A 20,646-nucleotide genomic window follows, 5' to 3' on the forward strand; every position below is an offset into this window, starting at 1 on the left:
CACGCTCACCTGTGTTAACGAGAGAATCACTGACATGATGTCAGCTGGTCCTTTTGTGGCAGGGCTGAAATGCAGTGGAAATGTTTTTTTGGGATTAAGTTAATTTTCATGGCAAAGAGGGACTTTGCAATTAATTGCAATTCATCTGATCACTCTTCATGACATTCTGGAGTATATGCAAATTGCCATCATCAAAACTGAGGCAGCAGACTTTGTGAAAATTAGTATTTGCATCATTCTCAAAACTTTTGACCACGACTGTATGTGCTGGCATTTCTTTTTGTCAAGCTCTGCATAAAAATGCTATGTTTATTGTGTAGAATGTACAATTATTTTGATTCATTTACTCATCCACTATTGTTCCACATTTCGCCTTTCCTTCTCAAATTCCTCTTCTTCCTCCTCTTCCTCTCCAACCACTGCTGTCATTTCTCTTCCACCATCTTTTCCTCCTTCGTCTATCCATGGCTCCATTTCCTCTCTTCTGTCCCCTTGCTCTCCTCCCTGTATCCTGCCAGTTGAGGGCTTGCGAGAGGAGGAGTTGGTCCGTAGTGGCAGTCGTGAACAGCGGAGGAAGGCCCTGCCAGGGGGGTCAGGGTCAGGTGAACTGGATGACCCCATAGAGGCCCTGCGAGCTGTACCCACTGTAGTCTACCATGAGCCGACAACCACCACCGCTACAGGTAGGGGGCGCTCTAACTCAGGGAGGGCTTTTAGGTCAAAGGATTTTACACTGTAGAGCAGGGGTATTCAAATCTTAACCTATGAGGTCCAGATTACCTCTGTTTTACTTAATAATTAATGGAACCTACCGGTTGACAGGTCTAAATCTGTCTCTGATTAGAGGGGAAGAATGGGGAAAAAAACAGTGGAACTGGTTTTGAGGTCCAGATTTGAATTTGAGGGCCGTAGAGCAATGCCCAAGAATCTTACTCTGGCCAATAAGCACTGAAGTGAATATAATGGTCATCCTCAATCAGTTCTGCAAGTAATGTGCTGTAACAGGATTTTATGTTTTGAGGGTTATTTCACTTCTTGTTTACTGTCGTAATTATATACGTCACACTACAGTGCTTTTGGCAAAAGGTAGGCATACCGTATCTAATATGTTCAGGTCTGATAATTGCTTTGGTTGTGGGTGGAAACAGTGGCACTTAGAAAATAAAAAACACAATGCCTCCCCATAGTTGATATTAATATGTGCTCCTCTCTGTTCCGCCATGGGCTCTGTCATTATGTGTGTGTTTAACTGGGAGGGTGGGGGCAGGAGCCTGGAGAGGCGCCAGTGTTCTGTAATGAGAGCCCTGCTGCAGTGCCACAGCTGTAATCTGCCCTGTCCTGTCCTGGCCTAGGAGATGCACTGCACTGGAGAGAAACAGGGCTGAGAGGAAACAGGGAGTGGACATGGGGTGTGGGATAAGGGACTGTCCAACAGGGGTTTACTAGTTCCCTGTATCTTAACAATGTCTCATAAGAACTGGAGATTGGATATTACTATGACCTGTAACTGAATGTTTATGTCATCATATAAGAACTGGTGTCCAGAAATGATTATGCTATTGTAATTTCTGTCATAGACTTTGTTTCTTTAACATGACCATCTGTCAAATTGTGTTTCTGTAGAACCTCCAACTACTCCAGTAACAACTACCCAGAATAATGACTTGGTGACAGAGAAGGCTCCCAAAGAGAAGAGGAAGAAGAAGAAAGAGAAGAATCGCTCCAAGGTGGACAATAAGGAGGAGCAAGGGACAACTCAGGGGAAACCAGTAGAGGATGAGAACTCAGACAGGGAGAAACTCAGGAAGACAATCCCCACCCAGCCTGTCACAGGTACACCAACTCCCATCCATCCCACCTACAGCAAACAGTTTGTAAAAACACAATAACTATTACTTCTCCAAGATGTACCAGGCAAAATGTTTTTGTTTAAAACGCCTGGCTGTTAATGTATTTTCAGTGTTGTAAGTGAAGTACCCTATTCAGAGCCCTTAATATGCACACTCTTCTAGCGCTAAAGGATAAAGTTAAGTCCTAGAAGAGGAGTTCGGGCCTTCCTTTGTCATCCTCAGCACTGCAATCGTATAAAAAATATTCCAGTTAGTGGCTATTTCAGATCTGATGACAGCGTTTCCTGAGGAGGGGAACACATAGAGGACAGGATAATGATAGGGCCTCTAGGGCAGGAATGTGCTCCCACTCCCCTGTAATCCTCTGTAACACACACACACACACACTACCTACTACTACTTCTAATACTACTATGAATGCATTCTCCTTAGTTTGGATCAGCCAGTTTCTTGATTTTAAGAGTGTTTCTTCATTAATCCAGTGGTGTCCACTCGGAAGGCCTTTGAGTGTGACACGACAGCAGCTGCTGATGTGGTCATGTTGGTGGACGGCTCCTGGAGCATCGGACGCACCAACTTCAGACGTGTCAGGGACTTCCTGGAGGGTCTAGTTACGCCTTTCCATATCGGCCCAGACAGGGTGCAGATAGGTGAGACACAGCAGACTCTTTCTGCTGAATTTGCGTTTTGTGTTTCTTATAAAAGGGTGTGTGATGTGATTGCATAATTAATACAATAATAAACCACATATATAAGACCTCCCCAGGCAAAAGTATTTTGATGTTAAGGATTCTTTGTACATTGTCTTTAATCTAAATCCTGGTGGTTTTGGCCACTTTCCAGTTTCTGCAGCTGCATTTACTAGGTCTGTAACAGAACTCTCCTCTATTAGCTTTTGACTTTACGGGACACCAATAACTGTCGTGTGGAGTGCTATTAACAGTTTATTGCCCCTCCGTTTCCCAGCCCTTTCTCAGTACAGTGGAGACCCTCGCACAGAGTGGCAGCTCAATAACTTCACTACCAAAGAGCAGCTGCTGGAGGCAGTCAGGAACTTCAGATACAAGGGAGGCAACACCTTCACAGGCCAGGCTCTGCTGCATGTCCTGGAGGAGAACCTGAGACAAGAGTCGGGGGCGAGGCCGGACACCCCTCGATTCCTGATCCTCCTGACGGATGGGAAGTCGCAGGACGACGCCATCGCTGCAGCCAACCGGCTGAAGAACAAAGGCGTGGAGATCATCGCTGTAGGTGAGATCTACCCTGGTGGTGCAGCCTGTTACTCTGGAGGGTTTAGTTCGCATAATAGAGAGTACGGGAAGTACAGGAGTTTGTATGGCTTTGTTTGTTTGTTTTTGCATGTTGTTTATGCTTGGTTGTGTTTGTCAGTAATTTGTGTGTGTCTGTACATGAATGTATTGCCGTGTGAAAAAAGGCCTGTCCCTGTCTCTCTCAGGTGTGAAGAACGCAGACGAATCCGAGCTGAGGCAGGTGGCGTCGGAGCCTCTGGAGCTCAACGTCTACAATGTGAATGACTTCCCTCTGCTCAGCAAACTGGTGGACCGACTGGTGCACATCCTCTGTGGGAAGATAGAGGAGCGCAGCATTGCGAAGAGTGAGTTTAGTACTTCAGTACATTCATATGTTTGTATAAACTCTCACAACCTGACATAAGTCCATTTGTGGCAAAGGCAATGAGAAATGCCAAGAAACATTATATCTTCACAGAGTGAGAAAATACCAAGTCAAGTTTCCTCATTCTCTGTTTACTGCGCAGGAAACGAAAGGCCGACAGAGGACCCTGTGCTGTCCTACCCCAGCCCCACAAACCTGGAGTTCTCTGAGCTGGGCCCCAGGGAGGTGCAGCTGAGCTGGACTGGACCTACCCGACCCGTCCTGCAGTACAGAGTGGTGTTCCACAGCGCTGAGGGACAGAGCCCACAGGAGGTCAGAGACAGACAGAATGTTCTCATGAATGTCGGCATTTACAAGTCATTGCAGTTATGGAGCTCTAGAACTTTAGTCATGGAAAAAAAGCAGTTGTGTAAACATGTAGCTATTTGGTGGTTTTGGCTGTGAGTGACTTGATCCCTGTGATTTATGTGTTCAGGTGGTTGTGAATGGGACCGTCTCCAGTGTGCTGTTGGGTGGACTCTCCTCCCAGACTCACTACCACATATCAATCTTCCCTGTCTACGATGACAATGTTGGTCTGGCCCTCAGAGGGACCGTCACCACATGTAAGGCACAACCCATCTGACACATTCCTCAAATATGATGTACTTCATAATTCAAATAACTAGACGAAACCATAGAAATAACTTCTGATACATTCTCTCTCTCTACCCTCTCCTTCCTTCCCTCTCTTTCTCTCCTCTCCTGGGTCATCAGTGCCCCTGGCCATGCCGGAAGGTCTGGAGGTGACCCCCTCGTCCCCCAGCAGTCTGAGGGTGCGTTGGAGGGCCGCGGCAGGGGCCACTCAGTATATGGTCCTCTACTCCTCCCTCAGCCACGGAGAGCCCGATGATGCCAAGGAGGTGAGGTTACTGGAGGATGGCAGATGGATGTGTGTGTGGTAGGATCATTTTGTGTTTCCTCACGTTGATAGGTGTATGTTAAATCCCTGTCCCAGGTGAAATTTGGGGCAGACCAGACTGATGTGGTGCTGGGTGGTCTGATGCCAGTGACAGATTACTCTGTCACCCTGTACGCCCTGTATGACGAGGACCCCAGTGACCCTGTCACCGCCATTGCCACCACATGTGAGGGAGTCATCACTGCCTGTTATTAATGAACATTCAATCAACCTTTTTATTAATTATTTGTTAACCCAGACAGTGTTACAATACTGGTATGTTTGAAAGATATGCGTGAAGTCCTTTCCATCATTCTCTTTCTATCCCTCTCTCTGCATCCTCTCGCTCTCTCTGTAGACCCGTTGCCCTCCCCTGTGAGTATGAAGTTTCCCATGGTGAGCCACAGCATGGTCAGGGTCAGCTGGGTTCCTGGAGTGGTCGACGTTCCCGGTCACAGAATCACCTGCAGCACCAACCATGGCAGTGACGTCAAACAGGTGTTCACCATTTAACTACTGTGGAATAAAACAGACATACTACTCAATGAAAATGATTTATTTTAAGAGGTTTCCTTGATTGATTGATTATCTCTCCTCTCTCCTCCCTCCCAGGTGGAGGTGACAGGTGTGAACTCAGTGCTGCTACAGAACCTGTCCTCTCTGTCTAGATACTTGGTGTCGGTGCAGTCCCAGTTTGAGCAGGGCCTGTCCTCACCGCTCACAGCCAACGTCACCACATGTAAGATCATGAAACCTAACGCTTCACACACACGCATTTCAACATCCAGACATGACCTGTGCATGTGACAGAGATCCCTCCCCTCTCTCTGTGTCTCTCTATCTGTCAGTGAGGGTACCAGCCACCTCTGATCTCAGAGTCACAAACTTCTCAGGAAGTGACATCACAGTTCGATGGGAGTCAGCCGCAGATGATGTTGTCTCCTACCTGATCAAATGGATCTCACTCAGTGGAGGGGACCTCAGACAGGTACAGTATGTGGAGGAACCTCAGCTTGTCTGTTATGACTACTAAGACTCACCGTATTTAATTGCCAATACAATGCTGTGTTGCATGTATTTTAGTATTACATTTGCTGTGTGTGTTCCAGTTGAGGGTGGATGGGGACAGCGAGGGGGCCATATTGGAGGGGGTGCAGGACGATAAGGAGTATCAGATCTCACTGTCTGCCCTCTACGCTGATGGAGCACAGAGTGAGGCTGTGGCTATACGGTACAGCACCTGTGAGTACAGAATACTCCCATTGTTTCAGACCTGGAGATGTTAATCAGATCAATATGTAATATTGGGATGTACTGTTGTAGTTTTCAGCATAAAGATCATGTATTAATGTGTTATGTGCCTATATCATAGTGTCAGGTGGCGGCCCTTCCAGTGTGTCCATCTCAGAGGAGACTGCAGTTAGTCTTCTGGTGAGCTGGGTTCCTCCCAATGCCCATGTACTGCAGTACCATGTCTCCTACACCGCCCTGACGGGAGGAGAGACACAGGAGAGCACTGTGAGTAACACACACACACACACACACACACACACACAGGTCAGGTTAGGTTAGGTTGTCACAGTGTTGTTATGCCCCTGCAGGAGTTGGTTTCAGGCAGTGAGAGACGGACATTGCTGCAGACCCTGCTACCTGACACACGCTACAGCATCCTGGTCACTGCAGAGTACCGCAACCGAGAGGGAGGGAGTGCCTCGGCACAGGGCAAAACCAGTGAGTCTGTCTGACACACTCATTTGTCATTAATAGTCTATCACCTGTGAATGCATGATCTCGCATGCACTAGTACACTCAGACATCCCGTCAGTTGTCTCTGTATGTCGGTTTCTCCAGCCAGTCTGCGAGTGAGCAGTGTCAGTGTGATGAGGTCTGATCACTCCAGTATCTGTGTGTCTTGGAGGCCTGTTTCAGCAGTCAGTGGTTACCGCATTGCCATCCAGTCTTTCAAAGGTAACAAGACCTTTCTAGCACATCTTGAAGTTACTCGGGTAGTCAGGAATCTTGGTTTTTGAGCTACCATCCATCGCTGTTTCTTACAATAATTTTTTTGTGTGGTGTATGTTTTTCTCTATGTCCCTACTGTGTTTGGGAGCCCAGACAAGCAGACAAAGCAGGAGATAGTGGATGCATCAAGCAGCAGCTACTGTTTCACTGAGCTGGAGCCAGAGACTGTGTACCGCATCAGTGTGCACTCCCGCCTCGACACTGTAGAGGGCGCTGCAGTCTCCATTCTCCACCCCACAGGTTCGTATAACATCAGCATTGTAGATGTAAACAGATCACTGGGGTACAATCCTCTTGATATATCCTCACTTATTCATAGAGTGGATAGATGCGGTGTGAAACACTCTCAATGTAACATTACACATTCATTGAAGTAGAACTAGATATAAGTCATGAGCGTTTGGATTTTGACCCCTACAGCATCGGCTCCAGCCAGAATCCCCATTCATCCCAGATTGCACCCAATTCGCAATGAAGGTACTTCTTTATATTATAGTTATTTGTACAGAACAGAGCTATATTGACAGTGCTGTTTGTGTGCTGACAGTGCTGTAACATAACTTTGTTTGTGATTAAACACTGCCCTCTTGTTTTACAGTATGCCCTGAGGTGACCATCAGAAACAGTATTGTAAAAGGTAAGGAAATTATGTTTGTAAAGTAAAGAGCTTTTGTCATCTACACATGGGTGTGTGTGAGACAGTCTGTGTTTCTGCACCAGGGTTCGATATGATGGAGGCTTTTGGTCTGACCCAGAGGGCTTACTCATCTGTGGAGGGGGTGGCTGCTGAGCCTTTTGTCTTCAATACTCTACACACCTATACTGTGTACAGAGACATCCAACTGACCCAGAGCACAGGGTGAGACATTTACACACACACACACACACACACACACACACACACACACACACAGTTCAATTATCTCAATATTGTCCCATCCACAGGTTCATCCACCCAGCAGGCTTTTCTCCGGAGCACACCATCAGTATAGCGTTCCGTCTGCTACAGGACACCCCCAGGGAGCCCTTTGCCCTCTGGCAACTCACTGACAACGACTTCCAGCCCAAGATGGGTGTGGTGCTGGACCGTGAGTCTGAGGAGAGGGATGGGGTTGAGGACTGTAGTTTTTACTGTTGTGCTCAGGGTGCTCACAAAATTTGCTGCAGCCATCCTGGCTGTTTACATTTGAAATTTTTAGCGACTTACAATTAGTGCATTCATGTTAAGATAGCTAGGTGAGACAGAAATACATCACAGTACATTTTCCCTCAACAAAGTATTTCTTAGCAAAGTCAGTACTAGTAGGAAAATGCAAGTGCCATTTCTTTTTTTTTGGGGGGGGGTTAGGGCGCCATTAGTTATTTAAGACACTCTTCAAAGAGGTAGGGTTTCAGACGTTATTGGAAGATGGGCAGGGACTCCGCTGTTCTGACTTTAGGGGAAAGCTTGTTTACTCATCATACGGTGGATCATTTCCCCCAAAAACAGTTTTTCCTCTCACCTCCCTCCTCTGTCTCTCTCTCTGTGTCTCTCTGTGTCTCTCTGTGTCTCTCTGTGTCTCTCTGTGTCTCTCTGTGTCTCTCTGTGTCTCTGTGTCTCTCTGTGTCTCTCTGTGTCTCTCTGTGTCTCTGTGTCTCTGTGTCTCTCTGTGTCTCTGTGTCTGTGCCCCCTAGCTGTGAGCAAACTGCTGCTGTACTTCAGTCTGGACTACAGAGGGGAGGTTCAGGAACTCACCTTTGACCAGCCACAGGTCCACAGGCTGTTCTACGGAAGCTTCCACAAGGTGAACGAGAGAGAAAAATACTTGATAAATAGAAGGAAGAAAGATGGAGAGAAAAAGAGGACGAGAGACAGTTCAATATCAAGACAATGTTGAGTTTTAGATGGTGATGAGCGAATGTGACCATAGATATAGAACTCTAATATATTGTCTATGGTTGTGACATACAGCATGAGTCGGTCTAACACACCCTTCTGTCCTGTGATTGGCAGATTCACCTGTCTATCAGCCAGGTGAGCGTATCCCTGTCTGTGGACTGCCAGCGTGTGGGTGAGAGGCCCGCGCGGCCCCTGGGGACTCTGCCCACTGACGGCTTTGAGATGCTGGGCAAACTGATGAAGACCCGTGGACCACACAGCGGCTCTGCCCCGGTTAGTTGGAACAAAACTGTTACTTTTACCCACACATAACAAATACTGTAGTAACCAGACTCTCTGTTTTACCTCCTCCAGTTCCAGCTGCAGTCCTTTGAGATTGTGTGCAACACCACCTGGGTCTTAGAGGACACCTGCTGTGATCTGCCAGGCCTGGTTAGTGACACACAGTAACTATATTAAAGGTCATGGGAAATAAATAAATACAGATGTGTAGAGGAATATGGAGTTAATGAATGCATTAGAAGCAGAGGCCCTCTGGTGTCCTGCCCTGAATATAACTGTAACTTCATTGACTGTAATCCTGCCTGTGTGACTATGTCAGAGGGATGAGGAGAGCTGCCCCGCCCCTGCCTATGCCTGCACCTGTACCTCCGACATACCTGGAGCTCCTGGGGTCACTGGGCCTCCTGTGAGTCACAGTGTGACAATGTTACATTATGATTAAAGCAGAATAAATTGATTAAATTAACGGAAATGTAGTTATGAAATGATTGCCAATTGCAATGATTTCATGACTGATCCTAAGATGATTATGCAACAATCCTTGTCTCTGTTTTTTAGGGCAAACCGGGTCCTCGTGGAGAAAAGGGTGAAAAGGGAGAGGAGGGCCAAAAGGTCAGAGGTCATAACACTTGTGAAGCCTATACACAAGCACCTGAACAATTCACTATACACAGCTGAACACCATCTGTATTGCATCATAGCCTATTTTCACATGTACTGTACATTATCATGTTTGTCAGAATGTGATTGTGACAGATCTTCCTATATTTTAACCTCTGTTCACCACTCCTGTTTTTCTCAGGGTGAGATGGGCCCTTCAGGGAAAATGGGGTCAGAAGGCGTACTTGGGCCCCTGGGAAATCGTGGCCCTCGGGGATTGACAGTTCAGGGCAAAGCGGTGGGTCGAATTTAAATTGTTATTTTAGAGCATCCTTATTGCTCTCCATGTTTAGAAAGTGCTACCTTGCTTTTTAAATGCATCTATCATGTTTGCCCTTTTGAATTGGAAAAATATGTTATTGTGATCAAGTGTGCAATGTCAGCATATTGCAGATCTGTGCCATGCTATTGTGCGATTACAACATTATTTATCACTTATGACCTCTGTCCGTTCCGTCTCTACAGGGACCACCAGGGGCTAGGGGTGTGAAGGGGGAGGTGGGAAAGCCAGGGGGGCAGGTGAGTCTGAATTACAACATTCCCATTTAATAAACCGAACAGGATATTATTCTGACTTTACCAGTCTCTCATCATTTGATTCACTGTGCTGTTGTTTGCATTATGGTTTTCTTCTTTGATCCCTCCACTTTCCTTCCGTCTCCTTCCCAATAATCTCCTTTACATCCTCCCCTCCTCCATCCTCATCCCTGTGTTTCTGTAGGGTTTACCAGGTCCTCCTGGACCCAAAGGGAACGAAGGACCCCCAGGCCCCAAGGTGAGCTCAATCTCAACCCTTATTCAAACACATCCTTGCCCAGTTCCACAAACCATGCCTGGAGTTCAAGACTCCAAGTGTTTGTATTATTAGTGTATATGTATCAGTCTGAAGCCAGCTCTGACCCTGACCTTTGCCTCCTCTTGGTATTTTTCAGGGCATCAGAGGAGTTGAGGGGAACATGGGCGGACCAGGGATTACTGGACCTAGGGTAAGAATGGGATGAATGTAAAGCAGAGACATACTTGTCATTGTTTACTAGTGATCTCTCTCTCTATTCCTCCTCCCCTAATCCACCCATCTGTGTTTTCAGGGTTTCCAGGGTATGCCAGGACACCCAGGGGTTGTTGGAGAGAGAGGACCTTTAGGGGGGGTGGGGCCTACAGTAAGTACTGAGGGACAAACGGAGCTTCATGACCTGAGACTTTCGCATCCAATATACTGTTGAAAACAACAATAATCCATTACACAATTTCAGTATTCTCAACTCATTAAGTGATCATCCATTGTCTGAGGTGAATCAAATTGTATTTGTAGCTAGTTGATCGTAGTTTCCCTTTCTATTGACAGGGTCTTCCTGGGAATAAGGGTGAAAGGGGAGAGAAGGTACGTTTTTATAATGCAAGTTTGTCTATGTGCAAGAAAACGTGTTTGTGCTCTCTTGACCCGTTGATTGACAGACATGCTCTGTTTTAGGGAGAGCCTCAGTCCATGGCAATGATCTTCCAGCTAGTCACACAGGCCTGTGAGCAACTGGTGCACAGTAAGTACTGCAATGCTGTACTTGTGTTAATGTAAGGTGATGTTTGAGTGAGTGCACATAGTTGTGTGTATCTATGTAGACTTATTCAGGATTGTTTTTCAGACGAGGTGCTGAAGCTGGATTTGTTCTTGAATGAGATGAGCCGTAAGCCTGTGCCCATTGAGGAACCAGTGGGTCCCCCAGGTGAGCCTGGTATACCAGGGGGAAAGGGCCCACCAGGACAGAGGGGGAACCAGGGAAGACTGGGGACTAGAGGGGAACCAGGGAAGTCTGGATACCCAGGAGAGCAGGGTGAGGCCTTTGGTTTTAGCCCTTCTCTAAATCTACTCTTCCTTCTAATGGTATTGATAATTACTAGTGGTGGTAGTGTTATATTGTTGGTCTTAAGTGATAAGTGTCTCTCATCAGTGGTTCCTTCTTTCCTTCAGGACGTAGAGGTGCCCCTGGGGAGAAAGGCAGCTTAGGGCCCAATGTCCAGGGACCACAGGGAATCAAAGGATTTGCAGGTACACTCTATGAGCAGAAAAATCAAGAAATGGTCCGAAAAGGTTCATTGCTGCTGTCAACTTAGTGATGAGGGTTTTTGTGATTGTATTTGTGCAGGTCTCCCAGGAGAGGCCAAGCTGGGCAGTCCCGGCCCTAGAGGAGAGGATGGCCAGACGGGACCTCCAGGCATCGCAGGAGCAGTCGGGCAGACAGGAGAGATCGGTCCCCCTGGCGTCTGTGATAGCAGTGGCTGTCATAGAGGTGCTCAACCACAAGCAGGTACAACAGCCATATCTAGGACCATTTACAGTAAATATTTCCATATTTCATATATTACCATAAGTGCTTTGACCTCCATGTGATTTTAATGTTTTGACTGCATGTCATTTTTCAGAGGACCCATATTTTGGATACCAGCCTTGAGCACACAGTGGAAGCTGAATTTTCTTGTGACATTGTGGTCCAGCTCCTATCATCTCCTTCATTTTAAGTGCCATTTTGAGTGACATAGAGCACTTGTGCCTTTAGACCTGATGGACAGACTGGGACTGGAGCTGACAAAGCACCACAGTGGAGCGTGTTTGGTGCATTGGAGCCAGTCAGTGACTCAGAGACACATGCTCCACTATAAAGGGGAAAAAGAAGTTGATATGGTTCCTCTTTTCATGAAATACAAATGTATCAAGTACATTTTTAAGTATTTGAATAGGTCTACCTGTTAATACACTTTCTCTAACATATTGTAAAGGCCTATGTTTTAATGGAGGCTATGTAGTGGATATTTTGGCAGACAGTAGGCCTGTTGTAGTTAACTGATGTATATTACCACCTTCGCACTGAAAATGTTACATCTGTTACTTACTTTGTCCATGTTTTTGTACTCATGCACTGTAACATATTACATGTGAAGCATACATTCAAATATGGTTCCTGTCATCTGTAGCTTTTTTTTTAACCTAAACTGCCTCAAGAAAATTTTAATCAAAAGGGTTAATTTTGTAAAAAAGCAATATTTTGTTTCAAACAAATGATATACTGTGAGAATGTCTTTATTGTTTTATAGATATACTGTATATGATCAATTGAATCTTGTTATTCTCATTATACACTAACATGCAGCTTTTCCTGTATTATGTTTTGTATGTTGTCTCACAGGAAAGCCCTGTTGACAATTCCTGCTTTATGTGTGTAAATGGCCATTGGCAGTTGTAATGTGTTCTTGAAAATATTTTATTATACAATGTCTTTTACTTTTATCTACTCTGAAGTGTGTGTGTGTGTGTGTGTGTGTGTGTGTGTGTGTGTGTGTGTGAGAGAGAGACCAGCATTAGACCAGCTTTTACAGAAATATGGTAGTCTAAATAATTATACAGCAGGAAGCCAATTGAGAGTAATAAAATCATGACCTAAAGAAGTGCACTCGCCTAAACTCTTTCTTAATCCCCAAACAGTGGACAAGTTTTGGCTTCAATGATAATGGTTGTGTACTGCAAGACAATAAAAGATAGGCTACTGTTACTGGTGAATTTAACTGAATATTGGCATGATCTGTTCGAGCCTTGAATGCTGATTGGCTGACAGCCGTGGCTACGGGCTGTATCCAGGCACTCCGCGTTGCCTTGCTTAAGAACAGCCCTTAGCTGTGGTATATTGGCCATATACCACACCCCCTCATGCCTTATTGCTTAATTATAAACTGGGTGGTTGGAGCCCTGAATGCTGATTGGCTGACAGTCGTGGTATATCAGACTGTATACCACGGGTATGACAAAACATTTATTTTTACTGCTCTAATTACGTTGGTAACCAGTTTATAATAGGAATAAGGCACCTCGGGGGTTGTGGTATATGGCCAATATACCACGGCCAAGGGCTGTAAGAACAACCCTTGGCCATATACCACACCCCCTCGGGCCTTATTGCTTAAATATTCCTCGTAAAGGATATTTGATGCAAGAACTCGGATGCAGAGTAGCCCACGTTTTGCCAGCATTGGGAGGCCAGAGATAGCCAGACAAGTAAATTGGCCTAAGGAACAGAAGTTTGGTATTGGAGAAAGGTCATAAGCGCGTGTTCTGCAAACAATACAGCGGATGAAGGCGCTGCATGAGCGAGGAGAATGGATAGACGTGGTTATGGACAGCTAGGAACAATGACAAGAGCAGAGTGTAGAGGGAAGTTGAGAGAATGGTGCCAAGTAGGCCAACAAAACGTACTCTGCTGTCTCTGATGGCTCAGAAATTGAACCTGACGAGAGTGGGGATGAATTACTTGTGGTGAAGACGTTGAACTCCAAGTCCGAGCCTCGCCCCAATGGTCATGCAAAGTATTGATGTGAGGGTTGACTCATAACCCGCAGTCATGGCCATGAAATATTGTGTGTGGCTGAAGGGCGTGTGGGTGGTGGGCAGGTTGAATAAAAATAAAACAATAGCTTAAAAAATCCATAAATGTATCATTCTTGTGCAAGTTATATCTATAGGCTACACTGAGTTTTTTATTAATTATTTTAGGCTATCTGGCATTAGTGAGTAAGCCTAAGCTTCAACTGTAGCCTACGCCCCCCAAAAACCATTACAAGCCAATTGCCAAATGATTTTGGGAAGAGGCAGAAAAAGTTAACATCGATCCACGGTGGAAGAAAGGACAATCTCAGGGTTTAATTCAATAAGAGAAAAGCTGTGAAATGAGTTGAAAATAAAGAGAAGGGAGGGCCAGAAAAGTAATGTTTGGGAAATATTTGGTGAAGTGGTAAATGAGGATTTATAAACTGGGTGGTTCGAGCCCTGAATGCTGATTGGCTGACAGCTGTGGTATATCAGACGAAACATTTATTTTTACTGTTCTAATTACATTGGTAACCAGTTTATAATAGCAATAAGGCACCTCCTGGGGTTTGTGGTATATGGACAATATACAACGGCTAATGGCTGTATCCAGGCACTCCGCGTTGCGTCATACATAAGAACAGCCCTTAGCCGTGGTATATTGTTTTGAGCCCCACCTTTCTAGCAAACATTTTTAAAAAGCCTGTTTTGCATGTTAGTTTGGCATTAATACGTGTCACATATCAGTTTGCAAACAATGTTTAAAAAAAACAACTTGGTCTCTTTTTTGGTTTCTTGACTAAGGCATCTCCAAAATGCATGTGTTTCAGCCTAGGTCAGTGCTTTCTGTGGTGGTGGGGCAGCCAGCGGAAAATACGGAGCGTAGGGGTTAGTAATGTTCTCTAGTTGCGCCGTCACAGTGATCTGTCACTCATGGGGACATTACGTCACCGCCAAATCAAAGGGTAGAGCTCGACAATTCAAGCCCCTTGGGTGCTGCCATAGAGTTACATCAGAAGTGCCCATCCAAAAGGCTCAAGGTCATTTGCCACCGATAAAATGACGTCAAATCACATATCTACAGCAGATTTGAGTGGACTGATCATGTCAACATCATACTTTCAAAATCTTAGCTAGTGTACTGGCAAATCCCTTTTAATCCTTGTCATATGAAGATAAATAATAGATAAAACGTATCGGTGCTCATCGGCCATTGGACATAAACATTACACAACAAGTTAGAAATCGCAAATTGAACAATGAGTGGTTTGGAAGGAATCAGTGGCTAACTGCAAGCATTGCAAAGCAATCACTAGCCTGCTATTCAGTGGAGTGGGTGTGTGGTCCCAAGTCTGGGTTTAAGGGTCTCTTTTCCAAGCTTAAAAGGATAAACATTCAACATTGTGAACTCGGAACAAAACGAGCTCCGACTGGGAAAATACGTTTTGAACGGTCATCCAACTCGGAATTGCAAGTCGGGAACTCGGGCCTCTTTCTAGAGCTCCAACCTGAAGATCACTGACGTCATCATGATTTGACCAGTTGTCTTGAAAGCACCATAAATCCAGAGAATGTCAGACTTTGATGGCAAAGTTTGATGACAAAATATGCCCAAGAAGGACTGCCGCGCCACCTTCCTGTTCAAGTGAGCACAGCACACCAAGGTGAGTCCAAAAATGTATTGTATGCTGCTGCATAAATTATGTAATATGCCAGGGAGATATGTATACTGTAGCTAAGAAAGTAATCCTAAGTGTATGTTGTGTAGTAAACTGTTAGTGGCCCATGTGCCTCACCCCAATAATTTGGTCCTGTTTCCCCTCCTAATTTCGCCTACTGTTCTGACTTGGTGGTGCACATGTAGCCTATAGCCTATTTTAGGTAAATGTAATCATCGAATATTGTAAGAGCTTTCATTGTCTGCTTATATGCCCCCTTTATTTATCCTACAGTTCTGACTTGGTGTACAGGGAGAATACTGTAAGAACGGCCCATGTTCTGAATTCTGTTGCTATACATTTCAAAAGTGCTGAACAAATAGTTATATTTACTACTTCCGTCCTAGCTCGCTCATGAATGTCTTAATCGAAATTACGTATTGCCTCATATCCGCTCATCGTCCCCTTATGCCATAGTTTGTACATCACAATTGTCAGTAGAAACCTCATTTGTTTAAGCAAGTCAGCCATATCAGCTATGTTTTTTTAAAGGCAGTAAATGAGGCGAATGAACTGTTTCGCTGCCAGACAAGGCTCTGCTGATAGCCAGTTGTAGCAATGGTAAGGTGTTGGGACTGCTGTTTGGACTGCTGTTGGGACAGCTTTATGTAGGCCCTAACAGTGTCTGGGCACCGTTTGTCACCGTTATAGTGCAATTAATGTATTGTTTAGTGTTGTGTTGTGTAGTGGGTTTGCTGGCATGCATCTAAAAAAAAAATGTTTTGTTTGCCCTACCAAGATTTACATGCTAAAATCGCCGCTGCATTTATTACATTATTCTGGTGAGCAAGGGTTTGTTTGTTTGCATGTATCTAATTATAGACAAGTTGACTAACAAATAGCCTACCAAAATGTTGGAAATTATAAGCAGAAACATATCTAAATCAGGCAGGGGTAGATATTCAGGTCCCGCTGGGCCGTAGGAAAGTCAAGTCCTTGATCCGGGCAAAAGGGCTCGATCTTTGGCAAAGGGAGTGGGATGCTAGTAGTAAGGGCAGGCAATTTTATCGCGTGCCAATATCGGTCAGTAAAGGAAGAGGTGAGGAGCATGGGATGTAGGCGAGAGGAAGTTGTGTGGAGTAGACTACTGTTTGGGCATACAGGTTTGAATGCCACGTTGTGGATGATAATGGGGAGGCATGAAACAGGTCTGTGTGATGAGTGTTTGGTGGAGCCCTTACGAAAAAAGAGTGCAGTATTCTGCAAATACTGCATCCAAAATAAGACCGTTTTTTTTACTGCATTAAATTTGCAGTGTAACTGCAGTTAGAGTGCAGTATAACTGTAGTTCAACTGCACTACATTGCAGTTATTCTGCAGTTACTGTGTCCAAATTACCACAGTCGACTGCAGTTTCTGCACTTTTACTGTAAGGGAGAAAACAGTGGAGCATGTGTTGATATTTTGTGAATTGTATGACGTAGATGGGGAGACATTGTGTGAAAGGGTTGAGGCTGGTTGGGGTTTGGGTGGTGTATTGGGGGGAGGGAAGTGGTGTCTAGGGCTCTATTTCACTTTTTTAGAGGAACAGGACTACTGAAGATAATTTAATGTACTTAGGCTGTGACTGCCCTCACACTCCAATAAAAGTAGGTGATGGTGTATGCACCTTGAAAGTTGGATGCGATCAGCCAACCCAATCCAGAAGAAGAAGAAGAAGAAGAAGAAGAAGACCCCTACAGTCAAATATAGTTATAACTATATTGTGTGGCTCCATCTAGTGGAATCTATATTTCTAGGAACCAATGTTTTGAAGAATTTGTTACAGGAGTGAATATTTTACACCGCACCCGCATCCGGCTCAACAACCTTCCAACCAACATGGCAAGCAGAAAAGGTTCACAGCAAAGCCGGGGAGATGGTGATAAATACTCGGTGTTGTTGCCCACTTACAATGAACGAGATAATCTACCGCTTATTGTGTGGCTATTGGTAAAATACTTCGGTGAAAGGTAGATCATTTCAAGTTATGTAGCACAGAGTGTGTGACAAGATGTCACTGATGAGCTGTCACTAAAATCAGAGGAGGGGATAGGGGATAGCCAATGGCTTACTTTTGCAGTCTGTTGCTGGGATTTCCTGCTGCTCATTGATAATTTCAGCTAATGACATACTCCCTGTTTTTTTTGTGTGTAGAATATGACTTATATAAATACCTTCATGAACTTATTACAGCTGTCTTACCTCTGCAGTCTTCATAACAACAACATGAAGTTGTGGGTGGGCCAAGCAATGACGTAAACATGCAACATTGTACTCCGTAGACAACAAAGACTGCAATAACATTTTACAGATTGTACCTTTTAAAGTAGTATAGCTTCTAACTAACTACATTTGAACAGATATTGCAAATTTGAAAGACATATTGATTGAAATTCAAGCTATAACTGGAACTATGATAGAGCTCATTATAAAGTCCCTGTTTTCATCAAATGTCAGATTAGCATTTGTTGTGTGATGGTTGAAACGTATTTTTACTTATTTACAGTGGATACGACTACGAGATTATTGTCATTGATGATGGAAGTCCAGATGGGACACTTGAGGTGGCAGAACAACTACAGAAGATATACGGAGAGGACAAGATAGTAAGTGAATTTAGTAGATTAGTTGTTCATTTTTTAATATATACTTTTACATTCACATACCTGCTGGCATACCAAGACACTCATTCACTCTCTGCTCTTTGTGGTTATTTTTCAGCTCCTTCGACCAAGAGCAAAGAAACTAGGGTTAGGTAAGTGTCACATACTCATTCATCAGAGTGAACACAGTGTTATAGAACACTATCTCAGGTACATATGTCTGGTAATGTCCTTTAATTCTGCAAACAGGAACTGCCTACATCCATGGCATTAAACATGCCAAAGGGAACTATGTCTTCATAATGGATGCAGACCTCTCCCATCATGTGAGTGGATCTCCTGTATATCTGGACAATACAGTATCAGAGAAGCAGGTTGGGATAGTGGCACCGGACCCTGTACATTCAATAATTAAAATGTAAAAATGGTCCAAAAACATACTATTTTCAGGAGGTTACTTGTGGTGTTACAATACTTGCTTGGTTGGATATTTGTATGAAAATGCTTCATAGCCAGGATTATGTTTTATGAAATCCTTTGAATGCATGCATGCATCCTAAAATACATTTTTCTCTTTACTTGCAGCCTAAATTTATTCCAGAATTCATAGGGTAAGTCATCTATTTTAATTCATCCAAAAATGTGAATGTGTATCTTTTTCTGAAAAGTTTTAAATATAGAATTCAGAATATAGTATGTCTGCTAGCAACCTACATCTCTACCATATGATTGTCTGTTGCCAAGTATCTGATGTGAATGTGTTTGTCTCCAAGGAAACAGAGAGAAGGCGGGTATGACCTGGTGTCAGGCACCCGATACAGAGGAGATGGGGGCGTATACGGCTGGGACCTGCGCAGGAAACTCATCAGGTGACAGCAGTGACACAATCTCCCGCTACATCTAGGTTGTTGGCTATCATTTATTCTGCTTGTGCTCATACACAAGGCAAGCATTAAACTCTCATCTGTGTGTGTCCCTACCTCTCTAACAGTCGGGGAGCTAACTATGTCACACAGGTGCTGCTGAGACCTGGGGCATCAGACTTGACAGGCAGCTTCAGGTAAGTGGCTAAATGTAAATAGGTGTGAAGAACAGCAGGCACAGTAATCACACTTACTTACATACCGCTACATCATCCTTTATCAGTGTACCAGTGTGTTATCTCACTGTTGTTTTTAATGCATGGTGATCTCAGGCTCTACAAGAAGGAGGTACTGGAGAGTCTGGTGGAGAGGTGTGTGTCCAAAGGCTACGTCTTTCAGATGGAGATGATTGTCCGTGCTAGACAGCTGAACTACACCATTGGAGAGGTGAGGCCTTTTAACCCTTTGTGTGTTTTTTTGTGTTGTGGGTTTTGTGTAATTTTGTTTCATTTCTTAATCATGAGATGTTTTATTTGTTTTTACCATCGAGGACCACTTTTGGACCAAGTATTTTAATTAATACTTTTAAGTGCTATCCTCTGGGAATACATTGTACGTCTGTTGTATATGTTTTTACCCAAATAAATTCAATTTAATAACATTTTAGACGTTCTGTTTATCATGTCAATAGGTTGTATGTAGCTAAGTTAAAGGGATAGTTAGGGATTTTGGCAATGAGGCCTTTTATCTACTTCCCCATAGCCAGATTAACTTGTGGATACCATTTTTATGTCTCTGTGTGCAGTTTGAAGGAAGTTGCTATCTAGTGTACAATTGATAACTAGCGTTAGCGCATTGACTGGAAGTGTATGGGAACACTATCTCTACCTTTCTTCATACTGGACGCAGATACATACAAATGGTATCCAGGAGTTCATCTGACTCTTCATTGCCAAAATCCAATCTATCCCTTTAAACTATATTTTTCCTTCTTCCAAACAGGTTCCAATTTCGTTTGTGGATCGTGTTTATGGGGAGTCTAAACTGGGAGGAAATGAAATAGTGTCCTTCCTGAAAGGACTGCTTACTCTCTTCGCGACAACATGATTTATGATGCTCTAGGTTTGGACTCAGCACAGCTTTTTAGTTTTTCAGTCATGCCTTTAGTGCAGTAATTAACCTACATAAAAATCAGTGGCGTAGGACGCACCCCCACAGCCCACGCGAGGTGGGGGGCAAGCTTTAGAGGTTGGGGAACCTCTAAAACTCAGGGGCCCCCCAGATAGCATATGAACACTTCATGAGTCATGACAAAATGTTTAGAATGACAGGAAATTAGCTTTAAAACTGCAACATTTTCTTTCAACCTCATGGCAAAATGTGTAGAATAGCATGAGATTAGCTATAAAACAGCACATTTTTCTCTCTGCCCCATGGCAATGTGTGTAGAATTGCAGCAAATGTGCTTTAAAACTGCAACATTTTCTCTCAAGGGGGGGTCCTTGATCGGACCTTGCGCTGGGACCTCGTGAAACTGCACTATGTCACTGATAAAAATGAGCTTAGGGAAAATGGACAGACTACGCTCTTTTTATGAGTAGTTGATTATTGACAAATCAAAGCACAAAGTATACATAAAAATAATCAATATTCACTGCCTCTGCTTCAGCTGGATCTCCAAACAGACATAGAGATGTTGAAGCATCAGTCCAAGTGAAAACAGTCACAAGCTTCTTCCTATATATTATTGTAGATTGATTAACTGCTTTTTGTTACTTACTTATGCATGTTGGTGGGTTTATATTCACACAAAACTGATAGATCTGTGATTGATGTAAAAAATAAATAGTTTACTTTATTT

The 20,646-nt window shown here is 44.1% G+C and overlaps 2 protein-coding genes across 3 annotated transcripts in view; both read left to right on the plus strand.

Moving 5' to 3' along the window:
- Positions 1–12,813, plus strand: part of LOC121538326 (collagen alpha-1(XX) chain) — a 53,334-nt gene extending 40,521 nt beyond the window's left edge. For both annotated transcript variants that reach the window (XM_041846213.2, XM_041846212.2), the window contains exons 5-41: positions 519–683; positions 1,624–1,833; positions 2,333–2,500; positions 2,817–3,101; positions 3,307–3,465; positions 3,628–3,797; positions 3,961–4,090; positions 4,242–4,387; positions 4,483–4,612; positions 4,784–4,923; positions 5,038–5,164; positions 5,274–5,413; positions 5,535–5,667; positions 5,798–5,943; positions 6,027–6,156; positions 6,277–6,393; positions 6,541–6,687; positions 6,868–6,924; positions 7,046–7,084; positions 7,168–7,306; positions 7,393–7,535; positions 8,122–8,231; positions 8,441–8,599; positions 8,681–8,758; positions 8,928–9,014; positions 9,167–9,220; positions 9,411–9,506; positions 9,734–9,787; positions 9,990–10,043; positions 10,201–10,254; positions 10,357–10,428; positions 10,614–10,649; positions 10,740–10,806; positions 10,909–11,097; positions 11,235–11,312; positions 11,410–11,571; positions 11,687–12,813. In XM_041846213.2, coding sequence (XP_041702147.2) covers positions 519–683; positions 1,624–1,833; positions 2,333–2,500; positions 2,817–3,101; positions 3,307–3,465; positions 3,628–3,797; positions 3,961–4,090; positions 4,242–4,387; positions 4,483–4,612; positions 4,784–4,923; positions 5,038–5,164; positions 5,274–5,413; positions 5,535–5,667; positions 5,798–5,943; positions 6,027–6,156; positions 6,277–6,393; positions 6,541–6,687; positions 6,868–6,924; positions 7,046–7,084; positions 7,168–7,306; positions 7,393–7,535; positions 8,122–8,231; positions 8,441–8,599; positions 8,681–8,758; positions 8,928–9,014; positions 9,167–9,220; positions 9,411–9,506; positions 9,734–9,787; positions 9,990–10,043; positions 10,201–10,254; positions 10,357–10,428; positions 10,614–10,649; positions 10,740–10,806; positions 10,909–11,097; positions 11,235–11,312; positions 11,410–11,571; positions 11,687–11,715 — 4,400 coding nt within the window. In that variant the 3' untranslated portion in view covers positions 11,716–12,813. The remainder of the gene's footprint in view (positions 1–518; positions 684–1,623; positions 1,834–2,332; positions 2,501–2,816; positions 3,102–3,306; positions 3,466–3,627; positions 3,798–3,960; positions 4,091–4,241; positions 4,388–4,482; positions 4,613–4,783; positions 4,924–5,037; positions 5,165–5,273; positions 5,414–5,534; positions 5,668–5,797; positions 5,944–6,026; positions 6,157–6,276; positions 6,394–6,540; positions 6,688–6,867; positions 6,925–7,045; positions 7,085–7,167; positions 7,307–7,392; positions 7,536–8,121; positions 8,232–8,440; positions 8,600–8,680; positions 8,759–8,927; positions 9,015–9,166; positions 9,221–9,410; positions 9,507–9,733; positions 9,788–9,989; positions 10,044–10,200; positions 10,255–10,356; positions 10,429–10,613; positions 10,650–10,739; positions 10,807–10,908; positions 11,098–11,234; positions 11,313–11,409; positions 11,572–11,686) is intronic.
- Positions 12,814–17,132: 4,319 nt separating this feature from the next.
- On the plus strand, positions 17,133–20,188 carry dpm1 (dolichyl-phosphate mannosyltransferase subunit 1, catalytic). Its single transcript, XM_041845108.2, has 9 exons — positions 17,133–17,289; positions 17,826–17,925; positions 18,041–18,074; positions 18,172–18,248; positions 18,508–18,533; positions 18,696–18,791; positions 18,914–18,982; positions 19,118–19,232; positions 19,788–20,188. The coding sequence occupies exons 1-9, from the start codon at positions 17,159–17,161 to the stop codon at positions 19,890–19,892; spliced, it is 753 nt and encodes a 250-aa protein (XP_041701042.1). The 5' UTR covers positions 17,133–17,158; the 3' UTR covers positions 19,893–20,188.
- The last annotated feature ends 458 nt before the right edge of the window (positions 20,189–20,646 follow it).

Source organism: Coregonus clupeaformis, chromosome 24, assembly GCF_020615455.1.
Source record: "Coregonus clupeaformis isolate EN_2021a chromosome 24, ASM2061545v1, whole genome shotgun sequence".
NCBI lineage: Eukaryota > Metazoa > Chordata > Actinopteri > Salmoniformes > Salmonidae > Coregonus > Coregonus clupeaformis.